Below are 18,749 nucleotides of genomic sequence, written 5' to 3'. Positions count from 1 at the left end.
TGAACACAAAGGTAAAAGAAAGGTTACAAGAAGGAATATGGCCTCTCAGTAGATCATTAGTGAAGACAGGTGTGTGTGCGTGTATTTATTTAGGCCTGCTTTACTTACACAGATAGCAGACATAGTATTGTAACAGCTGCCCTATTCAGTTTTATTTTATTTATCATAAACATTAGAGCTTCCTATAACTTTGCTTCTACATCTGCATTGCTTGCCATTTGGGGGTTTAGGCTGGGTTTCTGTATAAGCACTTTGTGACCTGCTGTTGTAATAAAGGGCTTTATAAATACATTTGATTGATTGATTAGGAACTAGGATATAAGAAAGTGTTATTGTAGGCCTTATTGCACCCAACAGTACATCCCCTCTGTGTCACCAGCCTGGTTGTCACTCATCCTACCAATAGAAGTATTTGGCCCTCGCCCTCTGTCTGAGTATGACTGTCTGTGCTCAACTAGCTGCAAGCACTCCCACAATAACAGTATTGACGTCACTAGCCATCGGTCCGCAAAACTGCGAGAGAGCGAGTGGCGATAGAAGGGAATAGCAAAGCGGCGCTGGGGGCGGCCATTTTAGGAGTATCACGGTTGCAGAATACATCTTCTGAAATTGTTTTTCTTGAGAGAGCTATATATTTTATTATAGGCGAGGATATAAGAAGGTTGTTTTTATTTTCCCGTGTTGTAATTCGAATTTGGGATGCAGATCAGAAGGTATAAACATTTTGCATCCGTTGTCGGACTGGTCCTCGGACTATTATGTGCGGTGGAGGCAGCTAAAGGTAAGCCAAAGACGAGGGTTTATCTCTGTGTTGTCTGTCTATATGTTCGTGCGAACGAYCTCCTTTCATGTAAGGAAAATTAAGGCCAATGCTCCGTCTTGCCTACACATTGTTTATTATAAAAGGCTACAATTAATAACCCAGATGATGGCATTCCTAAGGGATGTATCTGGTCAACCTGACAAGGCTACTGATTGCCATAGCGGATGGATGTCGCTCACTACAAAGTAGACTATTCGTCCGTGTCAGTGCATAGCGCGACACTGTAGCTATTTGATCAAAAATGCAATCAAACCCAACTTAAATTCTATCAATTTTGCATCGTCACTGTAATTTTTTATTAGTATCATGAAATGATGAGGGGCCGTTATATCTGTATGGATGAACGAGGTTGTTTTCTGTTTCGCCCCTCTGCCAGACGTCAATGCTATTTTGGGTGCCCATCCATTGTAGGCCTATCTGCATAAATACAATTCAATTTGCAAACATACACGTTGGCATTATATATTTAATATAGCCCTTAACTTATTAGAGCCCATACTATGGTTAGCCTATAGGCTTTCCCTTGTCTGCTTCATTCACCTGTTTTTATTTTTCAGGGCCCGGTTTCCCAAAAGCATCTTAATTAAGATTAAATTCATCGAACTTAGCTTTAAAATGCGTTTGGGATACCGGGCCAAGTAGGCTACGTAGCACTTGTGTAACATGGATAATGTTTAAAAAATAATACAAATCTACTTTACCCRAAAGCCGTGATTTAAGTGCATGTTTAAATGCCTCAAACACATTGTTAGGGCAATTTTATTTAAATACAGATGTTTGATTTGGTAGCCTAATCGTTTTACCGACGCTGCGGGCGCACAAAGTCTGATCGTCGCCTGTTAACTACGCATTGCAGACCCTTCTCACAAGTACCATTTGTATCTGGGTTTAAAAATGAATGCGATATCACAGGCTTAGCAAAAGCCCTATTATACTGATAGTACAATGCTGCAGGTGCATCAGCGGTCCTCACTGAAATGCCAAAGATATGATGGACGGATTAGACACAAGAATAAATAGTTTGCCAACATTGAATGCCTTTGCTGCAGGGCAGTCCACGTCGCGCCAGCAGTTCAATATTGAAAGATGAAGACCTCTCAGTATCAATGTATAGAACATATCTATCTACCTTTATCCAGTGACCTCTCAATGTGAACGCTCCAAATGTAGCCTACTTTTCATGTTAAGGCAGGTGCTCAACATGCGCAGTTAGGCGCAACACTGGAGATTGAAATGTATCCTTTTTCCCCCACGGCACACCCATTTTCAAGATCAAAACGACAGGCTCCGAGTAATAGGAACACGTTCATATTCGTCTTCATTGTTTTTAGCAAGGGTCATATCGATTTAAGATCCAAAGATGTCAAACAGTGAAGGCTCCACCAGCAACTCTGGTTCTTTGTGATAACTGTGTTGCCATGTCAGGCAGCTGAGGATGCTTGAGAAGAGGCCACCATTGAAAAGCAATAACCTCCTTTTCCGTGATCACATCAAATTGTAGCCTATCCATGTGGTCATTTAATTACTCAGTCTAGACATGATTTGAATACCATGCAAATAACATAATAGCCTATATACAGTATTTGAGACAATAATGGATACATTAAGCTAAAGGCTAGTTTGTGCTTCACATTTTATTATTAGAAAAGACTAAAAGTAGTCTATGTTTTTCTTCCATGATTATTGATTAGCCTATGTCTTATGATAAACATTGTAAACACTGTTTTTTTCTTTTTTCTTCTTCTTTGGATTATGCTGTATAACGTTAGCCTATAGAGGACCTTCAGCCCAGTTCCAGGCAGTGTATGACTCTCTCTTTTGGCATTGTGTTTGGATAGTGCACCTGCTCACTTCCCAGACCTTATCAGGAAAGCGACTTGTGAAATCCACATCTTGCTGTGAGCTTATCTTTATTGTCTAAAGGTCAATTGCCTCTATGCAATGCATCAACAATAATTGTGTTCTGTTGCATGCTTGTGTGATGATGACAAGCTCAATTCTCACTGCAAAAGACCATGAAACAATTCACATTGCTCATTCAATTAATATATTTGTTTTTTGATCACTCGTTTCAAAGGTGTTTCCATTGTGTTCACTTGAAGGTCCTTTCTTGAATTTTAGAAATATCCTCAGAAGTCTTTGTGTGGCCACTTTTTGAATGTACAGTGACTTGTGAAAGTATTCACCCTCTTGGCATTTTACTATTTTGTTGCCTTACAACCTGTAATTAAAATAGATTTTTTGGGGGTTTGTATCATTTGATTTCCACAACATGCCTACCACTTTGAAGATGCAAAATATTTTTTGTGAAACAATCAAGAAATAAGACAAAAAAATTAYCTTGAGTGTGCGTACCTATTCACCCCCCCAAAGTCAATACTTTGTAGAGACACCTTTTGCAGCAATTACAGCTGCAATAATCTTGGGGTATGTCTCTATAAGCTTGGCACATCTAGTCACTGGGATTTTTGCCCATACTTCAAGGAAAAACTGCTCRAGCTCCTTCATGTTGGATGGGTTCCGCTGGTGTACAGCAATCTTTAAGTCATACCACAGATTTTCAATTGGATTGAGGTCTGGGCTTTGACTAGGCCATTCCAAGACATTTAAATGTTTCCCCTTAAACCACACYAATGTTGCTTTAGCAGTATGCTTAGGGTCATTGTCCTGCTGGAAGGTGAACCTCCGTCCCAGTCTCAAATCTCTGGTTGACAAACAGGTGTCCCTCAAGAATTTCACTCTATTTAGCGCCATCCATCATTCCTTCAATTCTGACCAGTTTCCCAGTCCCTGCCGATGGAAAAACATCCCCACAGCATGATGCTGCCACCACCATGCTTCACTGATGTGTTCTCGTGGTGATGAGGTGTTGGGTTTGCGCCAGACATAGCATTTTCCTTGATGGCCAAAAAGCTACATTTTAGTCTCATCTGACCAGAGTACCTTCTTCCATATGTTTGGGGAGTCTCCCACATGCCGTTTGGTGAACACCAAACGTGTTTGTMTATTTTTTTTCTTTAAGCAATGGCTTTTTTCTGACCACTCTTCCGTAAAGCCCAGCTCTGTGGAGTGTACGGCTTAAAGTGGTCCTATGGACAGATACTCCAATCTCCGCTGTGGCGCTTTGCAGCTCCTTCAGGGTTTGTCTCTTTGTTTCTTTGTCTCTTTGTTGCCACTCTGATTAATGCCCTCCTTGCCTGGTCTGTGAGTTTTGGAGGGCGGCCCTCTCTTGGCAGGTTTGTTGTGGTGCCATATTCTTTCCATTTTTTAATCATGGATTTAATGGTGCTCCGTGGGATGTTCAAAGTTTCGGATATTTTTTTATAACCCGACCCTGATCTGTACTTCTCCACAATTTTGTCCCTGACCTGTTTGGAGAGCTCCTTGGTCTTCATAATGTCGCTTGATTGGTCATGTGACATTTAGATTGCACACAGGTGGACTTTAACTAATTATGTGACTTCTGAAGGTAATTGGTTGCACCAGATCTTATTTTGGGGCTTCATAGCAAAGGGGGTGAATACATATGCACTCACAACTTTTCCGTTTTTTAATTTTTTAAATAAGTTTTTGTAACAAATATTTTTTTWAATTTCACTTAACCAATTTGGACTATTTTGTGTATGTCCATTACATGAAATCCAAATAAAAATCTATGTTAAATTACAGGTTGTTATTCAACAAAATAGGAAAATGCCAAGGGGGATGAATACTTTTGCAAGGCACTGTATGGGTATGATGCAGTGGCAGGGTATGGCAAGCATAGAGATCCAATGATGTCAGGCCTGGTACCTATTTTTTTTAAATTGAACCTTTATTTAACTAGGCAAGTCAGTTAAAAACAAATTCTTATTTACAATGATGGCCTACCCCGGCCAAACCCTAACCCGGATGACGCTGGGCCAATTGTGCGCTGCCCTATGGGACTCCCAATCATGGCCGGTTGTGATACAGCCTGAAATCAAACCAGGGTCTGTCGTGACGCCTCTCGCACTGAGATGCAGTGCCTTAGACTGCTGCGCCACTCGGGAGCCCAAGTAACCAGTTATGTTATTAATAAAGTAGGTTCACACATTCAGATGTGTCACTACTGTATGCAAAGAGAACACAAGGTACTGGCTTTTAAGGTCATCATTCATAAGATTATATGGACAAGGAGAACCTGATCCTACACCAGCACTCCTACTCAGGCTGTTATTGAATAGGGGCCCAGACACTATTCTATCTGCAAGCATCTCTTGGACTATCCTAATTTTAGGCGCATCCTTATTTTAAGTGGCCAAAATTAAGTTAGCATAAGCAAAGCATAGCCAGTCTGTCAGCCTGGGGGACAACAAGTGCCTCTTCCGCAAAAACACATTCTGTTCAAATTTCTGAGGCAATCCAGGAGTCTTGACTGGTCTTTCCTCAATCATTTGACTCAGCAAAATAGTTTATTCAAGGATTTTTACACTTACATGATTGGAATGAATCCTGCTTGGATGGGTTTAGATTATGATTGATAATGGCACATTCATACTGTGCGATGTTTCCTAGCTTTCTGATGTTACCACACAAAGTGTATCCAGCCAATGGTTCCCCTTATGCCTCCCAGTCAAATGCTTGGCCTGCCTGAGCAGAGCTCTGCACGATGATGCATGGGCCTCAGCCTCTATACACAGACAAAGAAAGCTGGCTGCTAGAATATCTCGGCAGCTCATTCATCATCCAATTAACAAATTGGGTTCCCAGCTTTCTGTTCAGTGGAGTTAACAAATGCACATATCATTATTATATTATAAATCATGTGCGAGTGTTCCCTAGCTGTCCAGGCCTGCTGCTTGCTTTGCTTGCTGTTCATGAGGGAGACACATGTTGATTTAACTTATTGATGCCCACGGAATGTAGTCTACAGACCTAGCACTGATACAGAAGGTTGGTTTGATTACAAAGGGTAAGAGGGAAGACAAATTCCATGTTTTGTGGTTTTGTAAACGTGACAAATGTAAACCCTTGTATTTGTCACATAAAATGCATTTCCTATATTTTTTGAAGTTGTCTTTGAAATCAGTGGACAGGTGCACCTCAGAGGCCAGTTTGTTTTAAACACCAAATGCCGGTTAGCCCTTAGGTCTAAGTGTGCTAATAGTATTGGTCTTCTTATCACAAAATGATAAGCTAAAAGAGAACTGCAAAACGTCAGTGACAAACGAATGCATGATACACCAGGAATCTGTTGTCGTAAACCAAACATTTTGTGGATTCTTGTAAAGATAACAAAAGGCACATTTTTCCCCTGATAATATTGTTACATTTGTTGCGTTCAGCACTAAAATCAGGATCCGGTTACAGGCTTGTTTTCCTAGCAAACCAGATTTGTCTGGTATCGATGGCATTATGGGTCAAATGTGAAATATAAAGGAGAGAGAGATTTACTGTTATTCTACTCTATTAATGAGCACAGCTTTTTGTTCCTGTACTAGGCCTAGGCTGTAAGTTTAGTTGAATGTCATTGCTTTCAGCTGGGAAATGGTCAAGAAAATGCCACCAACCACTAAGTGATTTTGTTTGTTATATTTTGTGATTTTCTTCAAAATTCTATCCCTGTGACACAATTTCTTGTAAAGCCATCTATTATCAAACTACATTGTTGGAAGAATCCCTGTATTAGCCTACAGCTTAAAGTGCATGTTCATTGTATGTAAGCTATACAGATGGTGTATTGAATATGGTCACACCTCACCATTTTCTGTTGTTTCCATCACAGGAATATCTCCCTCAGATCACAACAAAACATTAGCCTTTTTTCCGTAAGATAATGATAATGCCTTGAATGGATTTGTGACCCCCTCCCTGCAAAACTATTCTTGCCCTATAATGAGGTGTCTGTCTCAAAGTGAACTCTTGAATCGTTGCCTCATTTATTCATAGAATTCACAGTGTAACAAAGAGCTTTTGGGCCCAGAGTCGGAATGAGAACGTCACAATGCGGTCACTGTTAAAAGCCCCCAAGAATACGCGGATAAGCTCATCTTCAGAAAGTGCATAGTTTGAGCATTTCGATTTTCTTCAGTGTGKCATTTTTTTGCCAGAGGAAAAGACAACCACTGACAACCAGCTTTAAGTAGGCCTGGTGGTGACTTTCTTTCGATTGGTCCCTTTGGCAGCTGAATTGAGTCAGTGACCTGTCAAGAATGGGTCATTCAATTGTGAATATTAAATTGTTCTTCGTCATACTCGGTCAGCTGGCCATGTTGTTGTGTCTACATTCACAGAACATACAGCGGAACAGCTGATGCATAGATTAACATAAATATTGCAGTCTGGGAATGTATGAAATGTTGATTTCATTCAGATGATGTATTTGCCATGGTAAAGGCACAATCTGTAGCTTTGTCTACGAATTTGAGTGTTTACATTTCCCCATTCCCATCCCTCAGCTTTCCAAACAAAGTGACAGGATCAGGCTGTTGAAATTGCAGATGCTGCGTTCAAGAAATTTGGGTTCAGTTACAACACTTTTAGGCTACATCAGAATGACATTTGATCACAGTGCAGGAAATGGAGGGTTTTGGAATAAAACAAGCCAACAGAAACTCCTATGAAACCTATGGTATTGAAAAATATAATCAATGGATTTTCAGAATGAATTGCTGAATGCGTCAAATATATTGACCGTAATGAAAACAAAAAATGACGCCTCCTCCTGACCTGTCACTAACAATCCTTAACTGTGTCCTAATGATGAAACATTTACAGTGCTTGGTAATGGTGAAACCACAACAAGTTGCCATTTGTGGCCCTTGTAACATAAACAGAGGTGTTTGGTTGTAATTTGAGCCATAAAGCAGAGGCACTGCCTTATCTGGTGTGGCATCTCTCCCTTCCCAGAGCTTCTTTGTTACTAGGGAGAAATATAGCCCTCTGGAGCTTTATGTCTGAACACATGAATACCAGGAGCTGTCCTGGGAAACGGGTAACCAGAGAACCCATTTACCTGCTGCAGTCACACATCCACAGGTCTCACCGGCCTATGCAGTCCTGTACTGGGACTGGGGTGGACTCCTGCAAACTCTCACTCCCTCACTCTCACTGCATAGCCTCTTGTGTGTGTCTCTCTCGCTCTCAGAGAGGTGATTGAGTTACATTCAAGCCCTCAATGACCCCACTCTCCACCACCCACCTTCTCAGAGAATAATGGTCTGGCCTTGTTGCAAGGGTGGAGGGTGGATTGGTGGAGGGATGGGGGGTGATTGATTGCTCGGTGGACAAACAAACGTCGTTTCGTGGTTGGGGCGCTTGATGAGAGGCTCTCCTGTGTTTTGCGTGAGCAGGGATATTTAGGGAGTGGTGCCATGAGACCTGGGTTTGCCCAGAGGGCTCTAGTGAAGACTACCACGGCTTCCCCAGAACAGTTGACTCTCTGTGGCGGAGGCGGCTTCTGTCAATAAGCACAGCAAACACAGAAGTGTGCCCCCAATGTTTTGGACTGTGGACAGATTGAGTCCATTGATTACCCCATGTCAATAGAATTCAAAGGTCCACCACTCCTCCGTGTTGTAGGTTAAGTCATGCCTCGACTTGAATTTGGATTAATTGAATACCATCACATTTCGTCAACCTTGTCTGACTGGTGTTTCCACTAGATATTTTTTTTACCTTAGGCATAACACTAAAGGCGTCAGCATGRTTCAGTTTGGCGAAACGAACAAGTGTGCTCCCGTACTCCCTTAAAAGACCTTGCTTGCTTGAAAAACAAGAAAAAAGCAGCAATAGTACTGTTTGTCCATTTTGAGACGCTGTAGCCAGTATACACTCCCTAAAAATAGTCATAATTAATCTATGACTCAAATGTCATTATAGATTTTTTTTTGTCGTGATCTTAGTCGTGCAATTTTGAATCTGACTATAATGTTTGGTGCAGTATTCAAGTGAAAAAATGTGCATGAGGAGAAGTCGTCTTCTCGTTGAATGACTACAGGCATTTCATTGAAGAATCCCTACTGTTGACCAGTTGTCAACAAGGGTGCATAGACTTCGGCTACCGACTTCCGCTTGCCTCAAGAAAAAATGTATTGTGCCCGAATCGCCGAAAAAACCCTTGTTGGAGTCAAAAACATCATAATATATGCACAAACTCTTCCGAACTGTTTTGGCCAAGAACCATGCGGGCGCATTTAGTCTTTGAAGCAACACACATAGGAGTCAGGGCTGGTGCAAAGGGGGTTATGTGGTTGTTTTTATTGAACATGCACCCGATTGCATCATCTCTATAAGCGTTCAACACGTACAATTTTTATAGAACCATTTGAGTCAAATACCGTGGAGTGCTCTAAGTTTGTGGGGAGAGCTGTTGGTTTCAATTGAGCTGGAATGCAAGGGAACTGCATTTCCTTTAAGATACAATTTGTTGGCCATTGGATTGCAGCATTCACTAATTGCTTCACCAACAACTACAACTGCCTAATTCAACTCCTGCCTGTTTCATTAGTACACAACAACCACAGAAGTTCCCATTACTAGCTGATATGAGTTCATCTGATCATCACAGATTGATCATCTGATATGGTGATGCCGCAGTCAGGAGAGCTGTGCTGTACTTCTCCTCTTAGGCCGTGGTGGCCCAGCGTTATCTTATCTGCTTAAGCCTTCTGTTGGGCCAATAGTAAAGGCTATGGACAATAGGCTAATGGACACGTGCAGAGCGCTTCAGCAGTGACTGAGATAATGGGAGTGCATCAGCTCCCTGTTTAGAGGTAGAGATGTCACGGTGGTAGCTAGCATGGTGATACTAGTTTGTGTAGAGTGTGTGTGGGCGTACCATTGTAATGCAGGATTACCAGGGGCTATAGTGGGCCTGTAATTCTCACAGGAAGTATTTGAGCACAGTTAAGAGGTCAAACCGTACTGGGATCTTTTCAATGAAGAGAATGCTGCTAAACAGGTCTGTGGTTTGGTGTGGTGCTTTTTGAATAGCCTAAGTTTTACTGCCCTGCCTCTTTTTGTACAGCACTTGTGTGTTGGGAACTACTAATATGTATACACATTTGGAGCAGCAACTGATGCCATTTTCCCAAATGTTATCATTCATAGGATCAGAAGCTATCATTTTACTGTAAAAACAGTAGCACTCATTCTAAACAAACTGTGATTGTCAGCATGGTTGTAGCAAATGTGCTGAGAACTATGTTGCTTGACAAAGACTTGCTCTAGAATAATGCTCTGGTTCTGTTTAGACTACAGTAGGGCTGACCCCATTTAGTCGAGTGGTCGGTTGTTTGGTCGATAGGCTGTTGGTCGACCAATATATATATATTTTTTGCCGAGCAGTCGCAAATAGCTTGATGGCACATGAAACACCTGTCTGATTTGCGCCTGTCTCAGTGGGCTAAWCCATTGCGGAGGCCGCAGGGATGGCACAGTCCAATAAGAAGGGGAGCGTGGCTATGATCCACAAGGCACTTCTCTCTCCAGAATGAGCTCTCTCCCACCATTTTGTGCGCATTTATTGTTTCATAACTTCATTGTGTGAATTGCTGATCGATGTATAAAATTGAGCACACCGCCATGCAATTTCTATAGACATTGGCAATAGAATGGCCGGTACTGAGGAGCTCAGTGACTTTCAACGTGGCACCCTCATGGGATACCACCTTTCCAAGAAGTCAGTTCTCCAAATATCTGCCATGCTAGAGCAGCCCCGGTCAACTGTAAGTGCTGTTATTGTGAAGTGGAAACGTCTAAGTGCAGCAACGCCTCAGTCGCGAAGTGGTAGGCTACACAAGCTCACAGAACGGGACCGCCGAGAGCTGAAGTGCACAGCGCGTAAAAATCGCCTGTCCTCGGTTGCAACACTTAGTACCGAGTTCCAAACTGCCCCCAAAAGCAACGTCAGCACAATAACTGTTTGGCGGGAGCTTCATGAAATTGGTTTCCGTGGGCGAGCAGCCGCACACAAGGCTAAGATCACAATGCCAAGTGTTAGCTGGAGTGGTGTAAAGCTTGCCGCCATTGGACTCTGGAGCAGTGGAAACGCGTTCTCTGGAGTGATGAATCACTCTTCACCATCTGGCAGTCTGACGGATTAATCTCGTTTGGCGGATGCCATGAGAACGCTACCTGCCCGAATGCATAGTGCCAACTGTAAAGTTAGGTGGATGAGGAATAATGGTCTGGGGCTAGGCCCCTTAGTGCCAGTGAAGGGAAATCTTAACGCTGCAACATACAATGACATTCTAGACAATACTGTGCTTCCAACTTTGTGGCGACAGTTTGGGGAAGGCCCTCTCCTGTTTCAGTATAACAATGTCCCCGTCCGTGCACAAAGCGAGGTCCATACAGAAATAGTTTGTTGAGATCGGCGTGGAAGAACTTGATTGGCCTGCACAAAGCCCTGACCTCAACCCCATTGAACACCTTCAGGATGAATTGGAATGCCAACTGCGAGCCAGGCCTAATCACCCAACATCAGTACCCGACCTCAGTACTGCTCTTGTGGCTGAATGGAAGCAAGTCCCTGCAGCAATTTTCCAATATCTAATGGAAAGCCTTCTCAGAAGAGTGGAGGCTGTTATAGCAGCAAAGCGGGGGCCAACTCCATATTATAGCCCATGATTTTGGAATGAGATGTTTGACAAGCAAGTGTCCACATACTTTTGGCCATGTGGTGTGTCACCAGTAGTACATTTACCATTTAATTCCCATAATTTCTAATATACAATGTTTGTTTGGTTATGGCAATTTCTGTTAGTGTGTTCAATATACTATTATTAGTCGTTTACAGTTCTCATTATTTGTGTGATCCACAGGAGGTTGGTGGCACCTTAATTGGGGAGGACGGGCTCGTGGTAATGGCTGGAATGGAATGAGTGGAATGGTTTTAAACACATGGTTGCCATTTAATTCACTCCGTTCCAGCCATTTATTAAGAAACGTCCTCCCCTCTTCAGCCTCCAATGGGGTGGGGTGGACAAGTTGTTTGCAGAGCTCACAACCTATGCTACACCTGTGAGAGACAAGTTTTGCTTTATTTCATTCCATTTACAAGTTTTGTCAATTTTAGGAAGTAAGGACGTGCACCTGATTACGCATAGAAGTAGGTCTAGGCTACCTGCCCTGCTCGCAAATGTATTCACTTCAAACAGGAGGTATACAAAGTCTGTTTTTACATCCATTGGTGGTGACAATAGTTCCTCAATGTATTTGAAAAATATTTCCAGCTCACAGGGAAAAATGTCATGCTCTGATCCAGCGAAATGTCATAAAAAAACTGATTTACTTTTTATCTATTGCGCAAATAGCCTACATCTATGTCTGTCCCAAGCTCACTAGCACAGGAAACTCTGAGTGCCCTGAATATTTTATACAAGTTTGCTAGCTCGAGCTTCGGGCCGAACCCAGTTGATACAATGTTTCAAGTTCGTTGCAGACGGGCCATGTGTAGCCAATGCAGGGTATTTATATAAATATACAGTTACATACACTTAGGTCGTAGTCATTAAAACTCGTTTTTCAACCACTCCACAATTTTTTTGTTAACAAACTATAGTTTTGGCAAGTCGGTTAGGACATCTACTTTGTGCATGACAAGAAACGTTTCCAACAATTGTTTACAGACAGATTATTTCATTTATAATTCACTGTATCACAATTCCAGTGGGTCAGAAGTTTACATACACTAAGTTGACTGTGCCTTTAAATAGCTTGGAAAATTCCAGAAAATGATGTCATGGCTTTAGAAGCTTCTGATAGGCTAATTGACATCATTTGAGTCAGTGGAGTGTTACCTGTGGATTGTATTTCAAGGCCTACCTTCAAACTCAGTGCCTCTTTGCTTTACATCATGGAAAATCAAAAGAAATCAGCCAAGACCTCAGAAAAAAAATGTGAGACCTCCACAAGTCTGGTTCATCTTTGGGAGCAATTTCCAAACGCCTGAAGGTACCATATTCATCTGTACAAACAATAGTATGCAAGTATAAACACCATGACCACGCAACCGTCATACCGCTCAGGAAGGAGACGTGTTCTGTCTCCTGAGATGAACGTACTTGGTGCGAAAAGTGCAAATCAATCCCAGAACAACAGCAAAGGACCTTGTGAAAATGCTGGAGGAAACAGGTACAAAAGTATTTTTTCTCCACAGTAAACCTGAAAGGCCGCTCAGCAAGGAAGAAGCCACTGCTCCAAAACTGCCCTAAAAAAGCCAGACTACGGTTTGCAACAGCACATGGGGACAACGATCGTACTTTTTGGAAAATGTCCTCCCAACAGTGAAGCATGGGGGTGGCAGCATCATGTTGTGGGGTGCTTTGCTGCAGGAGGGACTGGTGCACTTCACAAAATAGATGGCATCATGAGGATGGACAATTATGTTGATATATTGAAGCAACATCTCAAGACATCAGTCAGGGAGTTAAAGCTTGGTCGCGAATGGGTCTTCCAAATGGACAATGACCCCAAGCATACTCCAAAGTTGTGGCAAAATGGCTTAAGACAACAAAGTCAAGGTATTGGATTGACCATCACAAAGCCCTGACCTCAATCCTATAGAAAATTTGTGGGCGGAACTGAAAGCATGTGGCGAGCAAGGAGGCCTACAAACCTGACTCAGTTACACCAGCTCTGTCAGGAGGAATGGGCCAAATTTCACCCAACTTATTTTGGGAAGCTTGTGGAAGTCTAACTTGGGTCAAACGTTTCGGGTAAACAATTTAAAGGCATGCTACCAAATACTAATTGAGTGTATGTAAACTTCTGACCCACTGGGAATGTGATGAAAGAAATAAAACCTGAAATAAATCATTCTCTCTACTATTATTCTGACATTTCACATTCTTAAAATAAAGTGGTGATCCTAACTGACGTAAGACAGGGAGTTTTTACTAGGATTAAATGTCAGGAATTGTGAAACTGAGTTTAAATGTATTTGGCTAAGGTGTATGTAAACTTCCGACTTCAACTGTGTGTGTATATATATATATATATATATATATAATTTAAAAAAAATTACCCCCTTTTTTCTCCCCAATTTTGTGATATCGTACGGACTCGGGAGAGGCAAAGGTCGAGAGCCATGCGTCCTCTGAAACACGACCCTGCCAAGCCGCACTGCTCGCTTAACCCGGAAGCCAGCCGCTCCAATGTGTCTCAATGTGTCGGGAAACACTGTACAGCTGGTGACCGAAGTCAGCGTGCATGCGCCCGGCACGCCACAAGGAGTCGCTAGAGCGTGATGGGACAAGGACATCCCGCTCCCCTAACCCGGACGACACCCGGCCAACTGTGCGCCGCCTCATGAGTCTCTCGGTTGCGGCTGTCTGTAACACAGCCTGGGATCGAACCCGAGTCTGTAGTGACGCCTCTAATAATGCAGTGCTTTAGAACGCTGCACCACTCAGGAGGCCCCAGGATATTTATTTTTATCAGGTTACTATCAGGCTGCAATGTTTTTATTTGTTGGCTTTATGTAGGCTATTTTTACATAGTTGGCAATGGTAACAGAAGATACTTGTAGATTTGTATAATTTTCATTTAGATTTAAATAGAATTTAGATTAACCACATGACAATGATTTTGGGATACAAAGACTATTATAAATGAAACTGTTCCAAAAAAATGTGCATATGAAAATCATAACTGGCATGCAGATTGGCAGAAATGGTAAGATAAATTGGCACTTGACATGAAAAAGGTTTCTGACCCCTGGTGTAGCCTATTACCGGCAACTTCAGGAGCATAACACCAGATCAGTGAAGTCTAGCAGAAGCGGGAGGTGGAGGGTCGGGAACAGTTAATTAAAAAAAATATATATTCTGTTTAGGCTGTCCTGATCTCTGGCTCCCTCTAGTCATTTGTGTGTCTTAATTACTTAATTGAATGGTGTGCTTAAAGCATCAGACAAGCTCAGTGCACATAGTTAATTTTATTAAAACACAGAGGGTGTCAATATATGGAAAAATACACGTTTCTACCAATCGATTGGTCGGGAAAAAAAACACGACTCGGTCGACTAAGATTGTTTTTATTCGGGGACAGCCCTAGACTGCAGTATAGAAATGTAGAGCATGTAGGCCCAGGAGCACATGTTATCCTAATAGTGACGGCGCTAGGGGGTATCAAGACCAGGGCTGGAAATTGCCAGGCACATCACGATACGATATCCGTATACCTAGGTTCCGATTCTATATGTATTGTAATTTGATACTGCGATTAAATTGTGTTCCAAACATATTGGACACTACATATTGTACATCAAACCAGACAACAGAGCATGAGAAAATTTGTTTTAATCAGTCATGGAAGTTAAAGTGCAGAACTTTGAACACTATTTAAAAAGAAGATGGAGAACGCGCTATAGGATGGCTCCAGATACTCCAGACCAGTGCTAGCTAACACTACCTAGCAAAATAATTGTTATATATTTAAGTAATATTGTACAAACAATATATTGCGGTATGTAACTGTATCGATAAAAACATATACAGTACCAGTCAAAAGCTTGGACACCTACTCATTCAAGGGTTTTTCTTTATTTCTGCTATTTTCTACATTGTAGAATAATAGTGAAGACATCAAAACTATGAAATAACACATATGGAATCATGTAGTGACCAAAAAAGTGTTAAACAAATCAAACTATAGTTGAGAGTCTTCAAAGTAGTCACCCTTTACCTTGATGACAGCTATGCACACTCCTGTCATTCTCTCAACCAGCTTCACCTGGAATGCTTTTCCAACAGTCTTGAAGGAGTTCCCACATATGCTGAGCACGTGTTGGCTGCTTTTCCTTCACTCTGCGGTCCAACTCATCCCAAACCATCTCAATTGGGTTGAGTTCCGGTGATTGTGGAGGCCAGGTCAACTGATGCGGCACTCCATCACTCTCCTTGGTCAAATAGCCCTTACACAGCCAGGAGGGATGTTTCGGTTATTGTCCTGTTGAAAAACCAAGCAAGTCTCTTGTTCTTATTGGTGTCCTTTAGTAGTGGTTTCTTTGCAGCAATTCGACCATGAAGGCCTGATTTACGCAGTCTCCTCTGAACAGTTGATGTTGAGATGTGTCTGTTACTTGAACTCTGTGAAGCATTTATTCGGTCTGGAATTTCTGAGGCTGGTAACTCTATAATGAAAATATCCTCTGCAGCAGAGGTAACTCTGGGTCTTCCTTTCCTGTGGCGGTCCTCATGAGAGCCAGTTTCATCATAGCGCTTCATGGTTTTTGCCACTGCACTTGAAGAAACGTTCTTGAAATTTTCGGGATTGACTGACCTTCATGTCTTAAAGTAATGATGGACTGTTGTTTCTCTTTGCTTATTTGAGCTGTTCTTGCCATAATATGGACTTGGTCTTTTACCAAATAGGGCGATCTTCTGTATACCACCCCTACCTTGTCATAACACAACTGATTGACTCAAATGCATTAAGAATGAAAGAAATTCCAAATMATCTTTTAACAAGGCACACCTGTTAATTGAAATGCATTCCAGGTGACTACCTCATGAAGCTGGTTGAAAAAATGCAAGAGTGTGCAAAGCTGTCATCAAGGCAAAGGGTGGCTACTTTGAAGAATCTCAAATACATAAAATATATTTGATTTTTAAAACACTTTTTCTGGTTAGTACATGATTCCATATGTGTTATTTCATAGTTTTGATGTCTTCACAATTATTCTACAATGTAGAAAATATTAAAATAAAGAAAAACCCTTGAATGAGTAGGTGTGTCCAAACTTTTGACTGGTACTGTATATATTTTTCTATAATATAGGCCTAATCTTTGAGAGCCAACAATCACCAAAATAAAAGCTAGATGGGGAGAATTTAAAATTCTCTAAACAATGAGTTTAGCATTATTCATTTTGTTATGTTTGAGCAAATAACACAGCATTAGCCATGGCAAAATGCATAGAAACTAGCTTTAAAACTGCAAAATGTTCTCTCAGCGTCATGGCAAAATATGTAGAATTGTAGGAAATGTGCTTTAAAATAGCTATATTTTCTCTCAGCTCCATGGAGAAATGTGTAGAATTGCAGTWAKTTGGCTTAAAAAWAAAAAACTGGCTTTACAACWCCAAGATKGGGGGCTTCAAATTAGTCTCTAAAATGGCTATTGTGGWGCATAATGTAGGCCTACCAATAGAACAAATCTGTTATGCTCAATAGCCTATTGGCTTCTGTCTAAAACTGGAAGCTGGATAGCCGTGCCTCCTCATCAGCCTGAATCTCTTAGATTTGGGTGGTTGAAAAATTCTGTTGATTTGACATATGTAAAACTTGATTTTAGCTATCCCCTGATCCAGAGTCATACCTTTTTTAAATTGCTATCCAATTTGGTAACTCAGGATATGTGGGTATCTGATACTAGATCTGCTTTAAGGGCCATCTGTACTGACTCAAGCCCTATCTTTTCAAAATTGTTAATCTTGACTTGTTGAAGATGTTGGCTAACGAGCTAGCTCTGAAAAGCGTATTCCCTCAGGTGATTGAAAGACCGCTCGTGGGCTATCCCTGCACTACAAAAAAATCACAAACTCAGTTTGTTGCATTGAAAAGGGGCTAATTTTTTAATGTTGATTCGATCACAGAAAAAACATTGATCTATATAGTGCAAACTAATGGGGCGATCTCAGTGAAGTTCTCAATCTCTTGTGTCACTGCGCGGCATGGCATTTCTGTGTGGCAGTCCTGGAGGAGGTGTGCAGCTTAGAGGTAATGTAGCTTGTCAGAACAGGCAATGAAACCTGCATAGGAAGGGAAATGCCTCGGCTATCTAACATAGAGCCTTCACTCCTTTGTTTAGGGTTCTTGCTAGTTGCTGAACTTGTGAGCAAATGAAGCAGGGCTCTTTTGTCAATTCATCTCACCTTGATTCCTCGCATAATCTCATCTCTCATCAACTCCTTCTAAAAACACATTGGAGAAYAACTCATTAGGCGAGGGACCTTCTCCTCCAATACTGTTGGGAGGGAGGCGAGGAGATAGGATGCAAGAAGACCAATAGAGATTAGCCCAGGAGCATCCCATTATAGGATTAGGCCTAGATGTCTGTAGGTTTAATGTACATGATGGGTAACAGGATTGCATACCAGGTACAGTAGTGTCCTGTGCACTGCATATGCAAGTGTGTATGTCCACTGCAGGTTCTACATATGGTTGATATCACACATAACAGGTGCGTTAGTGGTGGGCTGGGGCGGCTTTAAAGTGGATTCATCCAGGGATCTCTATGTCCACAAGGACAAGCCGCATTGGCTCACAGAATGCTCTAAGGTTAGTGGACTGTTTTCCCACTGTTATTGCCTTGTCTGGAAGTGGCTGTGCTATTTCAAATTCAAGTTTATTGGTTGCGTACACAGATTTGTGCATATTATCGCAGGTGCAGTGAAATGCTTTCTAGGGCAAATACGTTGTGCTCCAGTGTGCACTGGAATGCTGAAGCAAGCAAATTGATTTGTCTTTGTGACACAGAAGGCCACATCAAGCCGTTTGGATCTGAATTCCTCCTCGCTCTTGGCTTCGAGTTAGTTAACCCCTACACATGCACATCATACACATATCTAAATGATTCTAAGCCATCCACATCTCCTTACCCCCATTTTATTATCTTATCTGTCTGGCTCCATGYATAGGGCCTAGACCCATTAGTTTGACTTAATTAGCCTCAATTGCATTGTCTTTGTCTTGCCAAGCACTTAGAGAAGTCTGACTAACAGTAAGACGATATGCTTTGGTCATGGGTTCCGCTTGTTCTCAGTTTTTGGGGGGAATAGCAGATTTAGAAAAATGCTGAGTAGATCATGGGTTAAAGTTTTTATACCAGTGGAGGCTCCTCGGAGGAAACTCCTTTTCTCTCTCAATATATAAAATAGGTGTGTTGTGTTTTATTTTATTTATTTATATATATATATATCATACATACATACATACATACATACATACATACATAC

At 41.7% G+C, this 18,749-nt stretch overlaps 1 protein-coding gene across 4 annotated transcripts in view; it reads left to right on the top strand.

Annotated features, from left to right (window-relative positions):
* The first annotated feature begins 517 nt into the window (after nt 1-517).
* The window catches only part of clstn1 (calsyntenin 1), a 68,147-nt gene continuing 49,915 nt past the window's right edge, over nt 518-18,749 (top strand). For 2 of the 4 annotated variants that reach the window (XM_023991179.2, XM_023991177.2), the window contains exon 1: nt 518-781. In XM_023991179.2, coding sequence (XP_023846947.1) covers nt 700-781 — 82 coding nt within the window. In that variant the 5' untranslated portion in view covers nt 518-699. The remainder of the gene's footprint in view (nt 782-18,749) is intronic. The other 2 variants (XM_023991178.2, XM_023991176.2) reach the window with 1 other exon arrangement.

Source organism: Salvelinus sp. IW2-2015, linkage group LG7 (genome assembly GCF_002910315.2).
Source record: "Salvelinus sp. IW2-2015 linkage group LG7, ASM291031v2, whole genome shotgun sequence".
In the NCBI taxonomy this organism is placed as follows: domain Eukaryota; kingdom Metazoa; phylum Chordata; class Actinopteri; order Salmoniformes; family Salmonidae; genus Salvelinus; species Salvelinus sp. IW2-2015.
This window is presented reverse-complemented; position numbering and strand designations above follow the sequence as displayed.